At 34.2% G+C, this 16,372-nt stretch overlaps 1 protein-coding gene across 1 annotated transcript; it reads left to right on the top strand.

Moving 5' to 3' along the window:
* Positions 1-4,791: 4,791 nt before the first annotated feature.
* Positions 4,792-8,054, top strand: LOC149156517 (UDP-glycosyltransferase 86A1-like). Its single transcript, XM_089438216.1, has 2 exons — positions 4,792-5,463; positions 6,687-8,054. The coding sequence occupies exons 1-2, from the start codon at positions 4,893-4,895 to the stop codon at positions 7,628-7,630; spliced, it is 1,515 nt and encodes a 504-aa protein (XP_089294342.1). The 5' UTR covers positions 4,792-4,892; the 3' UTR covers positions 7,631-8,054.
* The last annotated feature ends 8,318 nt before the right edge of the window (positions 8,055-16,372 follow it).

Below are 16,372 nucleotides of genomic sequence, written 5' to 3'. Positions count from 1 at the left end.
AAGGGATTTTATTGTGAACTTTGCAACTTATGATATGCTTGAATAAATATTGTTTTATGCTTGGAATAATCATAAGGAAAAATAAGAGAAATTAAAACATAAATGAACATAATTAATTATTTTTAAAAGTGATGTTCCATTCAACAGAATTTTAGGAACCCTTGGTTGTCTACATCTCCCCAAGGGAAAATCTTCATCTTATGACCATATTCTCACAACTTAGAAAAATTGAAGAAAGAGAAGTAAAAATCTAAAGGATGCTAGAATGATTTTGAAAATCCATTGTCTTAATACATTGTTATTAATTGTTATGAGCACTCTACTAATGTTGCAAGAATATGCGCACACATAATAATTAACAAGAAAGAAAATAGCATTATCAAATGTGTGCACATGATGTACATTCATATATGTTTTTATTTCTATTAATCTAGAGGAGATCAATGGTTGTAGTTATTTAAGTTAGGCCCAAGTTCAAATCTAGTAACATAGTGCCATAGCTCAGAAGTCAACATCAGGGCATAGTATAAAATTATGAAGTGATCAAAATTAACCAAATCACCAATAAAATGAATAAAGTGAGTTGAGTGATCAATTTAAACTAAACCACCTAAAGGAAATTAACATAAAATACAAAATGCACTAAAATATGTGAAAATGAATCTAGAGAAAATATGTGAAGATGAATCTAGAGAATGTATCTCAGACAAGTAGCTAACTACATTTATGTGATTCCAATCTACTTTCATTCTCAATAAAATTGAGCTAGCCCTTATGTGTAAAACAGTGATCATAATATTGCAATGATTAAAATGTATAACTAAAATATATACCATATAATGTAAAATATACAATAAAATATATATACTTTATAACAAATACATTATATAATATAAAATATCTAAATTTAATATATTAAAATATATATTTTTCAAAAATATGTATCTAATAAATTAAAATATTTCTAAGATTAAAATATTACTTAATCTCTATCTGTATTACAAATATGGAATAATTAAGTTATTATTAACCATAGCAATTCAAATAATTGTTGCATAGCATATGAATCCACATAGAATATGAGGACAAGATTATAACACTTCATAGCAAGACTATCATTAAAAAAAAAAAAAAAAATTAATGAAGTTGTGGTAACACAAAGATTTAAATCAAATCCAAAAATCAAAAGGGTTTCTTTTATACATAATAAATAACATGTCTTGTAAATATTCTTTATAAGCATAAATATATTGAAAAAAAAATAAATTATATTTTTATAATAAATAAATAATAATTAATATATATATATATATATATATATAATTTTTAAAAATTAAAGATAGATTTTTTTCAAAATAATAAAATATTTAATAATTAAAAAATTATTATAATATTTTAAAAAATAATTACTTTTTATTATATATAACGTTGTAAATGTTATTTATAACGATGAATGTATCACTTATTTTTTTTAACTTCAAAAAAATTACATAATATTATAAATGTTATTTAATAATTCCGGAACATTCTATTTTGGAAGTGAAAAAGAGTGATCTTAAATAATTTTTTAAAAATACCAAATATGAGATATATGAAATAGGTTAATGAAGGTAATATTTCTTTATGCAAGATTATATAATATGGGTTAATGATTAAGATAGCTTTATTATTATATAATAATATTAATATAAATATATTTAATAATAATAATAAGTTTTGGAAGTTAGTTTATTTGAGCAAGTTTTTAATAATTAAATTGAAGTGATCTTTTTAAATCGATTTCCAATATTCTGAATCACATTAAAATCAAATTTAAATTATGAAATTAATATATAAATTTATTTCCAGTAATTTTAATATTTTAGATATTTTTATAAAAAATTAAAATTTTAATAGTAACTTTGAATATTCTAGATGTTTGATGAAGTTTCTTAAAATTTAATTTGTAATTTCCAATATTCTGAATCACATTAAAATCAAATTTAAATTATAAAATTAATATATAAAATAATTTCCAGTAATTTTAATATTTTAGATATTTAAAAAAATTAAAATTTTAATAATAACTTTGAATATTCTAGATATTTTATGAAGTTTCTTAAAATTTAATTAGTAATGTATTTACATATATAGAAAAGAGATTTTGCATTCGCTTTTTATCCGTACCTAACGCTTGGTTTAAATGAAATCTGGTCATCTGCAGGATTTCGAAAATATCATATTATCCAAATAATTTTTGGCATCCAAAGAATCATTCCCTAGAACTTTTATCCAAATAATTTTTTGGCATCCAAAGAATCATTCTCTAGAACTGTCCTGTGGAAGTATCCTGAGAGTGTGAATGCTTCCACTTGTACAACCAGTTATCGTACAAAAGTGAGCAGAATTTCCCACTTGACTTCCCTGTCAGTCTGAGGGGAAGCCTCCCTGTGGTCATCACCAATTCCTAACCAAATTTTCCAAAGATGTATGACTCCACTGGTCTTCCTGTCACTCTAAAAGAAAACCTGCCTCTACTTATCACCAATTTCTACCCTGGCTTGGAAGGCCTGCCTCTAATCATCACCGATTTCTTCCCTGGCTTTTCAAAGATAAATAACTCCAAATACCTTCCTGCCAGCCTGAAAGAAAATCTTTCTGTGCCCATCAGCAATTTCTACCGGGACTTTATGTTACCTCCCCTCCTGTCAGTCTCAGAGAAAACCTGCCTGTGATCATCAACATAGGGGTCCCACTTTCCTAAGGTCCCAATGCCACTTGAAACCTGCGCATGTTACATGCTGCTTTCTCTCCCCAATAATATAGTTCGAAGAAGGCATGATGAATACCGCCAAGCAACTTGACCGCGATTGGGATTCCACCTGTAACCCATGATCAGCCACTTGCTCTTTTGAAAGATAATTTCTTGTAATCTATTTATTATACCTTTGTGAGTTTTTTTATCTGTTTAAATCATAAGTTGATCTGAAGGCATAGTAATCTCAGTGTTTTAATGAAGTTTGTTTAAAGATACTTTTGGGTTGAATTTAACTATAACATTGGTTTAAATTGAGTTGAAACTTTAATAATCAATGTAATTTTTTAAAAATATTTTTGGGTTGAATTTGTGTATAATTTACTAGGATTTGTTTAAATCACAAATTTGAATTGAATTATGTGAGTGTTTTAATGCATAATTTTTATATATTTTTTGGGTTGAATTTATGTATAATTTATCATGATTTGTTTGAATCACAAGTTTGAATTGAAGTCTCAGTAATGTGAGTGTTTTAATGGAGTGTTTCTTTTTAATATATTTTAAGATGTTGAATTTAAATGTACAATTAAAAGTATCAGAACAATTTTTTAGGATATATCTATATATATATAACCTGTAGTCTAAAAATGTAGTAAATTAACCCAGAAAATAATGGATTTTCTGATGAGATTTTGGTAAATCCTGCAATTTTTTTTACAAATACTAAGTACAACTTTCAAATTTCAAGATTTAGCTTTTTAATGGTGCTAAATCCTTTCCCATAAAAAACAGCATTCAAACATTCTTACTATCAGACATTCTTACGATCAAGAAAAAAATTCACCTCATTCTAATCTAAAAATTCATTTACTTCATATATAAATAACTTACTTTTTAAATTTAAAAAATAATAAATTTATTAAAAATTATTTCTTCATATTCTCACCAAAAACTTCCAAAAAAAGAGAAAGAGAAAGAATAAGAATAAGAATAAGAATAAGAAAAAGAAAAAGAAAAGAGAAAAGAGAAAAGAAAAAGAATAAGAATAAGATAAAAGAGAAAGAGACAACTACTCCCGCACCGAATCACATTTTAAAAACTCCAAAAAAGAGGACTCGCACACCGCTATCAGCAGTTATTTAAATATACTCTCATGATAGTTTATTCAACCAAGGAAATATTGAAAAGTAAAAAGCGGTCGTTGTCATGTTACATATGAAGGAAATATTGAAGAGTTAAAAGCGGTCCTCAAGGGTTTCTATGGAATCCTCTCCTTTCGGTTGCATGAACTTCTTCCCCAAAGAAACTACCATGTCCACCCCATTGTCATGTTACAGAGCTGAATGGAGATGGTAAAACAGTGTGTCCCATGAACTATGTTAACCTTGTGGAAGGTAAATAATAATTTTTTCTTCATCGCATTTTCCCGCTCTGAAGAAAAAGTAGGAAAAGACTTCATAATCACATCTTCCCGCATACATGGAAAATGTAGGACATGGCACTTGGTGAAGCGTGACAGGGATCTAGGTTAATGGCCGGCAGTGCAGGAAAGCGCTAATGAGCTTGTTATCGGGTATTAAATGTCTGTTTAACTGCAAGCTCTAATTTTCGGTGGGGATGGAGTGTCGGAAAGCACCGTGAACATCTGTTTTATATGACTATCCAGCTTGCAGCTAAATGGACATTTAATGCTCGATAGCAGGCTCGTTAGCCCTTTCCGGCAGTACAACGCAAAATACGTAGTTGTCATAACAGACGAAAAAAGAAGGAATCATGACAAATCAGCCTACACATTGATCTGATGGCAACTCTTATTTCTTACCCCATAGAAAAGTTAATGCAATCTGACATGCAAAGGGAATAGCAGTTTTTTTGCTGCTAAAGTGCCAAAGTCAACTTTGAGAAAAATATAAATACAAGGAAACTGCTATTTCCCTAGCATGTCAGACTGCATTAACTTTTCTATAGGGTAAGAAATAAAAGTTGCCCTGATCTGATATGATAAGGACCCCCACCCTACTGGTTATTATTAATAACAAAAAGTAGCTCAGGACGCCTACCCTACTGGCTATCATTAATAACACAAGGTAGCTCTGAAGTCTACAATGGGGAGGAGGAGACTGAATCATATAGCACCAAGTCGTCCTACGGCACAATGACGCGAATGCTTCTAAGCAATCTGAATGGAGTCGGCGATAGCAATGGCGATGACGGCTGTTGCAGGCCTCTGCATGTGGTTGCATTTGCATATCCCTTGCAGGGCCACATTATTCCCATGTTTAATTTCGCCAAGAAGCTCGCAGCCAAGGGCGTTATTGTCACGTTCGTTAATACAGAATCTTGCCATGCCAACATCATCAATGCCCATAACGGCGAGGACCCTGTGATCTCCTTTGCCAGGAGCTCGGGCCTCGACATCCGCTCCGCTCAGGTTGCCGATGGACTGCCCGTGGAATTTGACAGATCGTTGAATCATGACGAGTTTATGGAATCCTTGCGGACTAATATGATTCTACACGTTGAGGAGTTCCTCGCTCACCTGAGTACAAAGGAGCCCCCTGTATCCTGTTTCATTGCTGACACCTTTTTTGTTTGGTGTGATAGCGTCGCCAAGAAATTTCAGATTCCACATGCTTCATTCTGGACAGAGGCAGCAGTTGTTTTCTCCATCTATTATCATTGGGATCTGCTGGTGAAAAATGGCCATTATCCATTTCTCGATAATGGTATTTTCTTCAGCTCATTCTTTTTTATGCGAATATTGTCCGTAAATTGGTTTTGATGATGATCTTGTGATTTGGATGATGAAGAATCTTTGATCCTCATGAAGAATCTTGTTATAGATTAGAAAAGTTCAATCAGGTTACTTGTGAAGATAATGAATTTTGTTATAGATTTGAAATGGAGATGTCTTTAGTGTAGTTTTTTGGAGATTCCGGTGACGAAATCTGGGGGAAAATTGAGGTTAAATCTTGATTTGTTGCAGTTAAAATGGTTTTTTAACTGCATATTTGGATTCAGCACCTGAAAAACCCCAGGACGCTTTGATTGTGCAGAAATTACCTATTAACCTTGCGATTTCAACAAATTGCTGCCTGATTTTAGTGAAATTTGACCGGAAGGAAAAGCCTCCAAAAAGTCTCACTAAAGACAGCTGCATTTGGAACTCTCTAAAAATTGGTTAGAATAATAAATCTTGTTAATGAATCTTGTTATAGATTTAAAACACTTTAAAAACATTGGTCATAATAATAAATCTTGTTATAAATAATATTTGAAAATTCAATCAGCAAAAGTCACTTTGATAATGAATTTTGAAATCAGTCTTTCCTATTAATCACTCACATAGTTCGGATTTGGTAGGAACCAACTAATGTGGTTCATCTTCACAACAAGGAGAAATCAATAGACCTGAGGGAATAAATAGCAATGATGCATCTTTTTTATTTATTCCCTCAGATCTATTCATTTCTCACTTTGTCGTGAGAATGAACCACATTAGTTGGTTCTAAATGTGACCAAACCACATTAGTTGGTTCTAAACTTGACGAAATCCTAAAGATGTGATTAGTCCTAAAGACTGATATCAACATGATAGATTACAAAAGCCTTAGATCTAAAACATAGATTACAAAAGTCTTAGATCTAAAAGATAATGAATCTTGTTATAGATCTGAATGATAATAAATGTTAATATAGATTTGGAAAAAAGACAAAATGATAATGAAACTTGTTATAGATTTGAATGATAATGAATCTTAATACAGATTTGGAAAAAAGACAAAATGATAATCAAACTTGTTATAAATTTGAAACGCTCCAAAATTGGTCATGATAATGAGTCCAACAATAGATTTGAAAAGTCGACCAGACAATTTTACACTGTGCATTAGTTATGCAATCCAACAATATATTGTTACAATTTGAAAATGGTTTTGTTGTTTTGCAGAGGATGAGAGGTTAATAAACTACATCCCTGGAGTTTCGGCTTTGAAGATAACAGATCTTCCCTCTTATCTTCAGGAGTTGGATGTGTCAACTGTCGGGCACAAAATAATATACGCAGCATTCCAATCTGCTCATGAAGCCGATTGGGTTGTCTCTAATATAGTGGAGGAATTTGAGAGCCGAACGATTGCAGAATTGCAGTTGAGAAAGCCATTTTGGTCCGTTGGTCCTCTGCTTCCTTCAGCCTTTCTTGATGACAAAAGTGTCAAGGACGAGACAAAAGGGACCAGCATGTGGCCTGAGTCGGACTGTACCAGCTGGCTTGACTCCATGCCCAACAACTCAGTCATCTATATCTCGTTCGGCAGCTATGCTCATGTTTCTAGAGACCAAATTGAAGAAATGGCCATGGGATTATTAGAAAGCAAGCAACCGTTCATTTGGGTGCTTCGTCCCGATATCGTTGAGTCCGGAGCTGAAGACATTCTGCCGGAAGGATTTGTGGAGGGAACCAGAGATCAGGGTTTGGTGGTTCAATGGTCATCTCAACTAAAAGTTTTATCTCATCCTTCTGTGGGTGGATTTCTTACACACTGTGGATGGAACTCCATTCTTGAGAGCTTATGGTTGGGAAAACCCATGTTGGCATTTCCATTATTGACCGATCAATGCGTAAACAGAAGGTTGATTGTAGAAGAATGGGGAGTGGCCATGGATTTGGGTGGGAGTTGCAGGATGTTCCAAAACAATAGAGCACTGTTGGGAAGAGATGAAGTTGCAAGAACAATCAAGAAATTCATGGATACAGAAGAACGAGATAAGCTGAGATTGAAGATCGAGCCTATGAGAAAGGTTGTGAAGGAGGTTGTGATGCTAGACGAAGGGTCCTCTAACAAGAATTTAGATTTATTTATCGAAGCTTTAAGGGCCAAAAATCAGACCTAAGTTCAAGTATTTGCAATGACTCGATTCTGTCTGCACAGTTCCATTACTTCTTAGATTACATCCGTGTTGTATTCGACTTCCTCTACTTTTATGTTTTAAATATCTTCCTCTATATGTATATAAAATATCTTCCTTCCTCTGTTTGTAGGGAATATCCTAGACCCATTTCCTCCCCCAGACGATTTTCATGAAATTGTGTGACTTATGCTAATTGGAGAAATATTTCTATTTCAGTGCAATAGAATCTAAGTTCTGCTCGATGATTCAGATTGGTTAGCTGTAGAACCGCGACAGATAAAAGGAAGTTTTACATGGAGGGGAGGGCGCGGAGGAACACGGGCATCTGTTTACAAAGATGATCATATTTATGAAGAAACAATTGATTTTATCATATTTATGCAGAAACAATTGTTCAGTATCTAAATTGATTTTATAATGTTTAAAATGTGTTTTCATATATATATATATTTAATATTTTTATTTAGATCTAAATTGATTTTATAATGTTTAAAATGTGTTTTCATATATATATATTTAATATTTTTATTTAGAGGCAGAACACTGGTGAGACTACTGTATTTTTATTCCAATCATCAAAATGTTAGAAACTCAAAAAAGCTGGAATGGAGAATTAACAAAAACTTATAATTTTAAAAATAAATTAAAATTATAAAAAATTTCAATTTAAAAATAAATAAAAACCAAAAATACTTCGAATCACAGGTTTGCGTCTCTTAGGTAAAGAATGAGTGCAAAAAAGTGAAGTAGAGTATTAATCAATGTGTGAACACCAAGGAAATGTAATTATAAAAAAATTCAACTTAAAAATAAATAAAAACCAAATACTTTGAATCAGAGGTTTGCCTCGCTTGAGTAAAGAATGAGTGCATAAAAGTGAAGAAGAGTATTAATCAATGTGTGAACACCTAGGAAGTTGAGAATAATTAATATTATTTTGTTATTAATGGAGAAAATAGTTACGTTGTTGTAACTTTCTCCCTAGTTTAGGATTAGTTCCTATAATTATGGAGTTTGGGTGCAACTTCCTATTTCCTAGTATTGTATTTATTGATGTAATCTTTGATTGATTAAGGAACAGAGTGGACGAGAGTGATCTCTCAAGTTTGTGAGTGTAGTCTCCAGGTGCAGGCCACACCTGAGAGCTACAACTCTTTCTTTTCAATTCTGTTCACATTTTATCTTGGTATCAGAGCTCAGATTGAGTGAGCCTGATCTTTTGTCACCTGTGAGGCTGAAGTGCCTGTAATAGCTAGCTTGCTTGTGTGGTTGGAATAACCTGTGTGGCTTGAAGCGCCTTTGTGGCTGTGTGTACATGAGAGCTCTGTGCTCGAAAATTGAGCAGGTGGACTGCAGAACACCTGGCTCGGACTCGAAAGTCTTGGCGCAAATTTTTCACGGATTGGCGTGGATTTTGCGCTAACAGTCGCGCCAATAGAGGAATTAACGCGGATTTTTCGCTCGGGGTAGCGCCAAGGGGATCTGTGAATAGCGTGAACTTCGTTTGGCGGTCTGCAAACGGTGCAGATCGGCGGAGTTGTAGATCCGTCCGGGAGAGACAGATCGGGAAAGCCCCAGAGGAGATCTGCGAGAAACCTCGACTTCGTTTAGCGATCTGCAGGGAGAGCAGGATCAGCGAAGTGGCAGATCAATCCGGGAGAGGTGGATCGGATCAATTGTGATCAGATCATTGTTTCGGCTGTGTTGAAAACGCCGAATTTGCTCATTGGAGCGGGAGTGCCAGACACTGCAGATCGGTGGCAGAGGTGATAGATCGATCTGACAGGTATTGTTTTTGTTGTTAAGTAGATTCACAATGAGTAATACGATGGAATCTTACCTTAACGAGTCTGGTAAACTCAACGGGTCTAACTTCACGAATTGGAAGTTTAAGATCCAGACCCTGCTCGAAGGTGCGAACGCTTGGACTATAGTGACAGGCGATGAGCAGAAGCCGACTGCGACCACGCAGAAGGAAGACTGGGAAAAACGAGAAAACAAGGCCAAGGTCCTGTTAAAGATGTCTGTGAAAGACAATGTCATTGCACACATCAGAGACTGTAAAACGTCCGCAGAGATTTGGACGAAAATCAAGAATCTGTATGAGACCCAGAATACAAACAGAGTTTTGGCTCTGAAAAGCAAACTATTTTCAATGAGGATGGACGAAAGGGAGTCTGCTACTGCATTTGTCGCACGAATTAAGGATGTTAAAGACGGATTGGTGGCCATTGGAGTGGCGATGGCTGATGAAGATCTTGTTGCAATCACAATGAATGGGATGCGTGATGATTTCCAAACCTTCATCACTGGAGTCTTGGCAAGGGAGAAAACACCCACGTTTGATGATCTCATTGCGATCTTGCAGCAAGAGGAAGAGCGACGACAGAACCTAAATCTGAACCCCCAAAGTGACGATCTCACACTGATGGAAAAATGACGACTATCCAAAGGGAAGCAGTCACAGCAGCAATCAGTCCAGAAAGGAGGAACAACACATAAAAATCACTGTCATAAAGGTATGCTTGCAAATCATTTTGAAAATAAATGCTTTTATTGTGGAAAGAAGGGTCATATACAGAGAGATTGTTATTTTAAGAAGCAGGCTGATGAGGCAAGGAGGAGACAGGTAAATTCAAAACACAGAGGATATTTTGTTGAAGAAGAAGACTTCAGTCATGAATTTCGACTGTGCCCTTTCTGCATCAAATGAAGATGACATCTGGTATGTCGATTCCAGAGCATCCTCTCACATGACAGGTAATAAAGAATTTTTCGACAGTCTTGAAGAAATTATAAATGGATCAAAAATATATCTAGGGGATGATAATGGATATCAGATTAAAGGTCATGGGGTGATTTCAGTTAAGTTACCAAATGGAAAAATTAGTCACCTTTCAAATGTTTTATATGTACCTGGAATAAAGAAAAACCTGATATCTGTATCCATGATGGCTGACCAAGATATGAATGTCGAATTCTTCAAGACTCACTGTGTGATAAAGGATTGCAGGAATGAAATTGTTGCAACAGGCATGCGAGTTGGAAGCCTATACAGATTGGATGCAAAAAGTATATCAAAGCAAGCCATGGTTGCAGGAGAGTCGACAGCTGAACAACTCTGGCATCAGAGGTTTGGTCATCTGAATCTGCAGGATCTCATGTTGTTACAGAAGAAAGGTATGGTCGAAGGTCTCCCCATCTTTCGCAACATTCAGTTAAACTGTGAAGGTTGTGCCTTAGGAAAGATGCATAGAGAACAATTCCCTGTGCATGATAACAGGAGGCAAACAAAAATCTTAGATCTAGTGCACACTGATGTATGTGGTCCCATGCAGACAAGGTCGCTAGGGGGAGCATACTATTTTTTGTTGTTTACTGATGACTGCACTAGGTATTCATGGGTTTATTTTTTAAACAAGAAAAGTCAGACTTTCCAATGTTTTATAGATTTCAAAACCTTGGTGGAAATACAGTTTGGAAAAAGTATTAAAATTCTCCGATCTGATCAAGGAGGAGAATACAAATCAAAGGAATTCATGAAATACTGCAAATCTCACGGGATTGTTCAGCAGTATACAGTGCCACACACACCACAGCAAAACGGTGTTGCAGAGCGTAAAAACAGAACCCTGGTAGAGTGCGCAAGGAGCATGCTGCAAGGTAAGGGTCTATCTAATACTTTTTGGGCAGAAGCGATAAATATTGCTGTATATTTGAAAAATAGAAGTCCTACTAGGTTTCTTGGCTTCAAAACTCCTTTTGAAGCCTTGTATGGATTTAAACCAGCAGTAAATCACTTAAGAGTCTTTGGGTCAAAGGCATTTGCACATGTACCCAAAGCTGATGGAAAGAAACTAGACCCTAAGGCAGTCAAATGCATCTTTGTTGGTTATGGCACAGAGTTTAAAGCATACAAACTGTTCAATCATGAGTCTCGTAAGACATTTGCAAGTAGAGATGTAGTATTTCATGAACAGGTACAGGAAAGGAAAGCTGATGTTGGAGATGATTGGCACATTCCATTGCTGTTGGAGGAAAGCAGCGAGGATGAAAGGGAGCAGGAACATGAGCAGAAAGAAGAGAATGAAGAAGTACAGCAAGAAGGTGAAAGAGCAGGCCCAATTATTGCAGAAGAAAACAAATTTGAGGTAAGTCCCCTACCAAGAAGGTCAGGTAGGAAGACTCAATTACCATTGAAGTTGAGAAACTATGCTTTGATGTCAAAAGTTTTGAACATTGTAGAACCCTCTAATTATAAAGAAGCTAGTCAATTTGAGGAATGGAGAGCTGCAATGAATGAGGAGATGGAATCAATTCTTAGAAATAATACTTGGGAATTAGTAGAGCTGCCTAAAAATAAAACACCTATAGGAAGCAAGTGGCTGTTTAAACCAAAAATGAATGCAGACGGAAGTATAGATAAGTTAAAAGCTAGGTTGGTTGCAAAAGGATATTCACAGAAGGAAGGTATAGACTTTGATGATACTTTTGCACCTGTAGCAAAGCTAAATACAATTAGAATGCTTATTGCTTTAGCTACTAAATGTATTTTGGTTTGCAGATTACTGTGGTGTGGTTTTTGAATGGAGTTCGGATTTTACACTACTAAATGTAATTGGGAATTACACTAGCTTGATGTTAAATCTGCTTTTAAATGGTGATTTAAAAGAAGAAATTTACTTAGTACAGCCAAAAGGATATGTAAAGCAGGGGCAGGAACATCTTGTTTGCAGATTGAAAAAGGCTTTATATGGTTTAAAGCAAGCACCCAGGTCTTGGCACGAAAAGGTTGATTCTTTCTTTATAGAGTATGGTTTCCATAGAAGCTTAAATGACCCAAATTTGCATACCAAGTACAATAATCAGGGGCGGAGTATTTTGATTTCTCTATATGTGGATGATATGATTCTAACAGGAAATGTAGATGACTTAATCAGAGGAATCAAAAGGCTCATGGCACAAGTATTTGAGATGAAAAATCTCGGAAGCCTTAACTATTGTCTGGGATTAGAAGTATTCAGAGATACTGGGCAAACTTTTCTTACCCAAGGGAAGTATGCGAGAAATCTGTTGGAAAAGTTTGGGATGGATCGGTGTAGATCAGCAGCGACACTTTTGCAGCAAAATTTGAAATTGAGCAGTGACAATGGCACTAAGGAGGTAGATGCCACAATGTACAGACAGCTGGTTGGCAGCATGATATATCTTACAACAACCAGACCTGACTTGGCATACTCAGTTAGTGTATTAAGCCAATTCATGTCAAAACCGCGTGAAAGTCACTGGACAGCAGCAAAAAGTGTGTTGAGGTATCTTTGTGGTACTGTTCATTTTGGTATTTTATACACTGATGTATCTAATCTTACTATAGCAGGTTTTTCAGACTCAGACTGGGCAGGTAACCTGGATGATCGGAGGTCCATCACAGGTTATGCATTTAACATAGGTTCTGGGGTAATTGCATGGAGCAGCAAGAAACAAAGTACTGTAGCTTTGTCGTCATGTGAAGTTGAATATCAAGCATTGTGTGCAACAACATGTGAAGCAATCTGGTTGAGGAGACTTCTTAATGATGCAGGAAAAGAACAGAAGCAACCCACTTCTATCAAAAGCGACAACCAGAGCACTATCAAATTAGCATACAATCCAGTGTTTCATAAAAACACCAAACACATAGACACCCAGTTTCACTTTGTTAGAGAAAAAATACAGTCAAAAGAAATTGCTGTCGAATATTGTAAAACTTGTGACAATGTGGTTGATATTTTTACAAAGCCTCTTGCACGAGTGAAATTTGAATTGTTTAGAAAGATGCTAGGAGTTCAGGAGAACCCTTTTTCCATTAAGGGGGGGAGTTGAGAATAATTAATATTATTTTGTTATTAATGGAGAAAATAGTTACGTTGTTGTAACTTTCCCCCTAGTTTAGGATTAGTTCCTATAATTATGGGGTTTGGGTGCAACTTCCTATTTCCTAGTATTGTATTTATTGATGTAATCTTTGATTGATTAAGGAACAGAGTGGACGAGAGTGATTTCTCAAGTTTGTGAGTGTAGTCTCTAGGTGCAGGCCACACCTGAGAGCTACAACTCTTTCTTTTCAATTCTGTTCACATTTTATCTCAGGAAATGTTCTACGGAGAACGAGAATTTTTTTTTATGAATTCAAGAATAAGTCCAGAAAAGTGAAAGGAATATTTCACTGATAACAAGGAAAAATTGAAGTTGTTTTTAGTGTGATTTTTTGGATTTTTGGTGCCGATTATTTGAAGTTAAATTTTAGTTTGTGTTATTTGAACTAGTTTTTTAATTGTATATTTGGATTCAGCATCATGAAAAACGTTTAGGACATTTTGATTGTGCAGGGCTTATTGATGGATTGTACAGGGATTATTCATCAAGATTGTAATTTCAATAAATTGCTGTCAGATTTTAGAAAAATTTGACTAAAAAAACTCAAAAAAAACTTCCAAAAAATCACACTAAAACCAACTTGAAAATTATTTTTCGATGAATTCAACTTCATCAACTTTCAAAGTAGAGAGAGAGGAGTAAAAGAGTAAATAACGTTTGACGGTAGGATAGGTCGGAATCTTTAGACTTTGCGCGGAACACAAGAATGGGATGGTATCTCCCGTGAATACCGCGTTCTCTTTAGGGTAGTTTACGATGCATACCGGAGTTGATTTAAAATATGTTTAAGAAAAAACCATTGAAATTTTGTTTTACCCGATTTTGGCTGGGAATCACGGAGAATGTGTATTTTCTTTTTCTAAGTTGCCCAGGCCAGCCCATGGAGTCCTGTATATTAGTCTCGTTATTTAGTAGAAATTGCCGTGGTTTAAACTTTGTTTAAACAATAAAATCATGTAAATTGGTTTTTAAAAAGGGCAGTGCATGAAATATGGGAGCACTGATAGCGGTATTTTTATTAGAAACTGCATTTAAATTCAGTGGAAACTTTTCCTTAGTGAATTTTAGTTGAAATTTTGATCATGTAACAATGATTAACGATTTTGGGATGGAATTTTACATAGGGGATTCCATAATAGGGAAGTTTACAATACCTAAACGATATCGTGTATAGGATATCTTAATATCTTTTACAAGGGTAAATTTAGGATATTTTTATATGTAAATTTAAATAATGTATATTTTCTAAGATGTTTTAATATTACTAATTATTTTAATTGATCCTTTATTTTTGGGTATTGTTTCTTCCCGCTCTAAAAAATTATTAACATATATAAAATAATTATATATGAAGAGATATTAATAACAATAAATGATATGTGTTTAGCTGTAAAGAATTAATGATAGTATATGTATGTATATATATTGTTAGATCTTTAATTGTGTCTAGTTTATTGGTTTTGGGATGGAGTATTATCTTTCTCATGTGTAAGGGATATGGTAAGTTTATAATGAGTATAGTGTTGGAAATTTGAGTGAATGATGTGTTTTAGCTCTTAATAAGTATATTATTTTAAATTCCCACTCATGATAAGTTGAGCTCTTAATAAGTATTATTGCAAGAGCTTGTTGACTTGTCCTTGTGCCTTCAAGAATCTAAGGTTTACTTTGGGTACCACCTTTAGAATGAGAACATGTGCCTTGGGGTTTTCACCTAGCCTTGCACCTATTAGGTTATTACGTATATATATATATATATATATATATATATATATATATATATATATATATATATATATATATATATATATATATATATATAGAGGCCTATAATGTCATTGTTATTATATAGCTTTATTTTTGTTGTTGGACAATAATAACCATATAATCCATCATTCACCTTAATTAACAAGGTTTAAGCCTCTAAATAAATCTAAGGTAATCTTATAGCAAATAATCTCTCATTCTAACAAAATTTAATAAGAATCTAATAGAAATTTCAACCATAAGCATAGATTTATCATGATATGATGCCCATATATAGTGGAATAATGATAATAGGGGCTTTCCCCAATTCTAAATTGACTCGTATCTTCACAAATTCAATAAAATTTTAGATCGGTGGGAACTCTAACTTTTAGTATCATTAGATTCCAGTAACTTGAGGGATGTTTGCTACAAGATTAGACATCTCTCTTTAAATATAATCACACATGAGATTGATGTTACTTAGATTTTAGTTCAATCTTGGGAAATATATCCCCCCTTCAAAGTGTCCAAAAGGTTTTCAATGTGAGAGAGTAGGTATCTATTCTAATTTTGGTATTGTAGAGTGTGTGATAATTAATGGATAAGAGCCAAGTGTCATCCATTATCCTTGTTTAGCATGACCACTTTATAATTTTTGCATGGAGAAGCAATCAACTTGTCCCATGCCTTCCATAAAATATTGTTCCTTTGTTGTTGAATTTTCTCATTCTCTAGCAATAAGTTGTATGGGTTTCTTGAGTAATGGAGCTCTGGGAACAAGGTCAACGTGACTTCAAACCTAGGAATGTAAAATTACTTCCATAGGTCTTTTAAAATATCATGTAATCCACGAAATATGTGTTGATCTATTTTTGTTGGATGGGTTACAAGATAAAGTTCATCTGTGTGGGTTCCTCGCCATATGATATATGCATGCTTAGAACAATATTATATGTCATTGTTGGTTTGGTTGCACATACAAGGAATCTATTTGTATGACTAATATGGCTATATTAATACACAACTAAAATAAATAAAAAATTGAGTTATGATTCTCCT

This window comes from Pinus tabuliformis, chromosome 9 (genome assembly GCF_031772625.1).
Source record: "Pinus tabuliformis cultivar Carrire ecotype Pingquan chromosome 9, CPIR1, whole genome shotgun sequence".
Taxonomy (NCBI): domain Eukaryota; kingdom Viridiplantae; phylum Streptophyta; class Pinopsida; order Pinales; family Pinaceae; genus Pinus; species Pinus tabuliformis.
The sequence above is the reverse complement of the archived record's forward strand: the minus strand, read 5'-3'. Positions and strand labels throughout refer to the sequence as shown.

Bases quoted from the DNA above. Each gene is read 5' to 3' on its own strand.
- LOC149156517 (XM_089438216.1), top strand. From the start codon at position 4,893: ATGACGCGAATGCTTCTAAGCAATCTGAATGGAGTCGGCGATAGCAAT. The intron at 5,464-6,686 runs GTATTTTCTTCA...GTTGTTTTGCAG, and splicing joins TTATCCATTTCTCGATAATG to AGGATGAGAGGTTAATAAAC.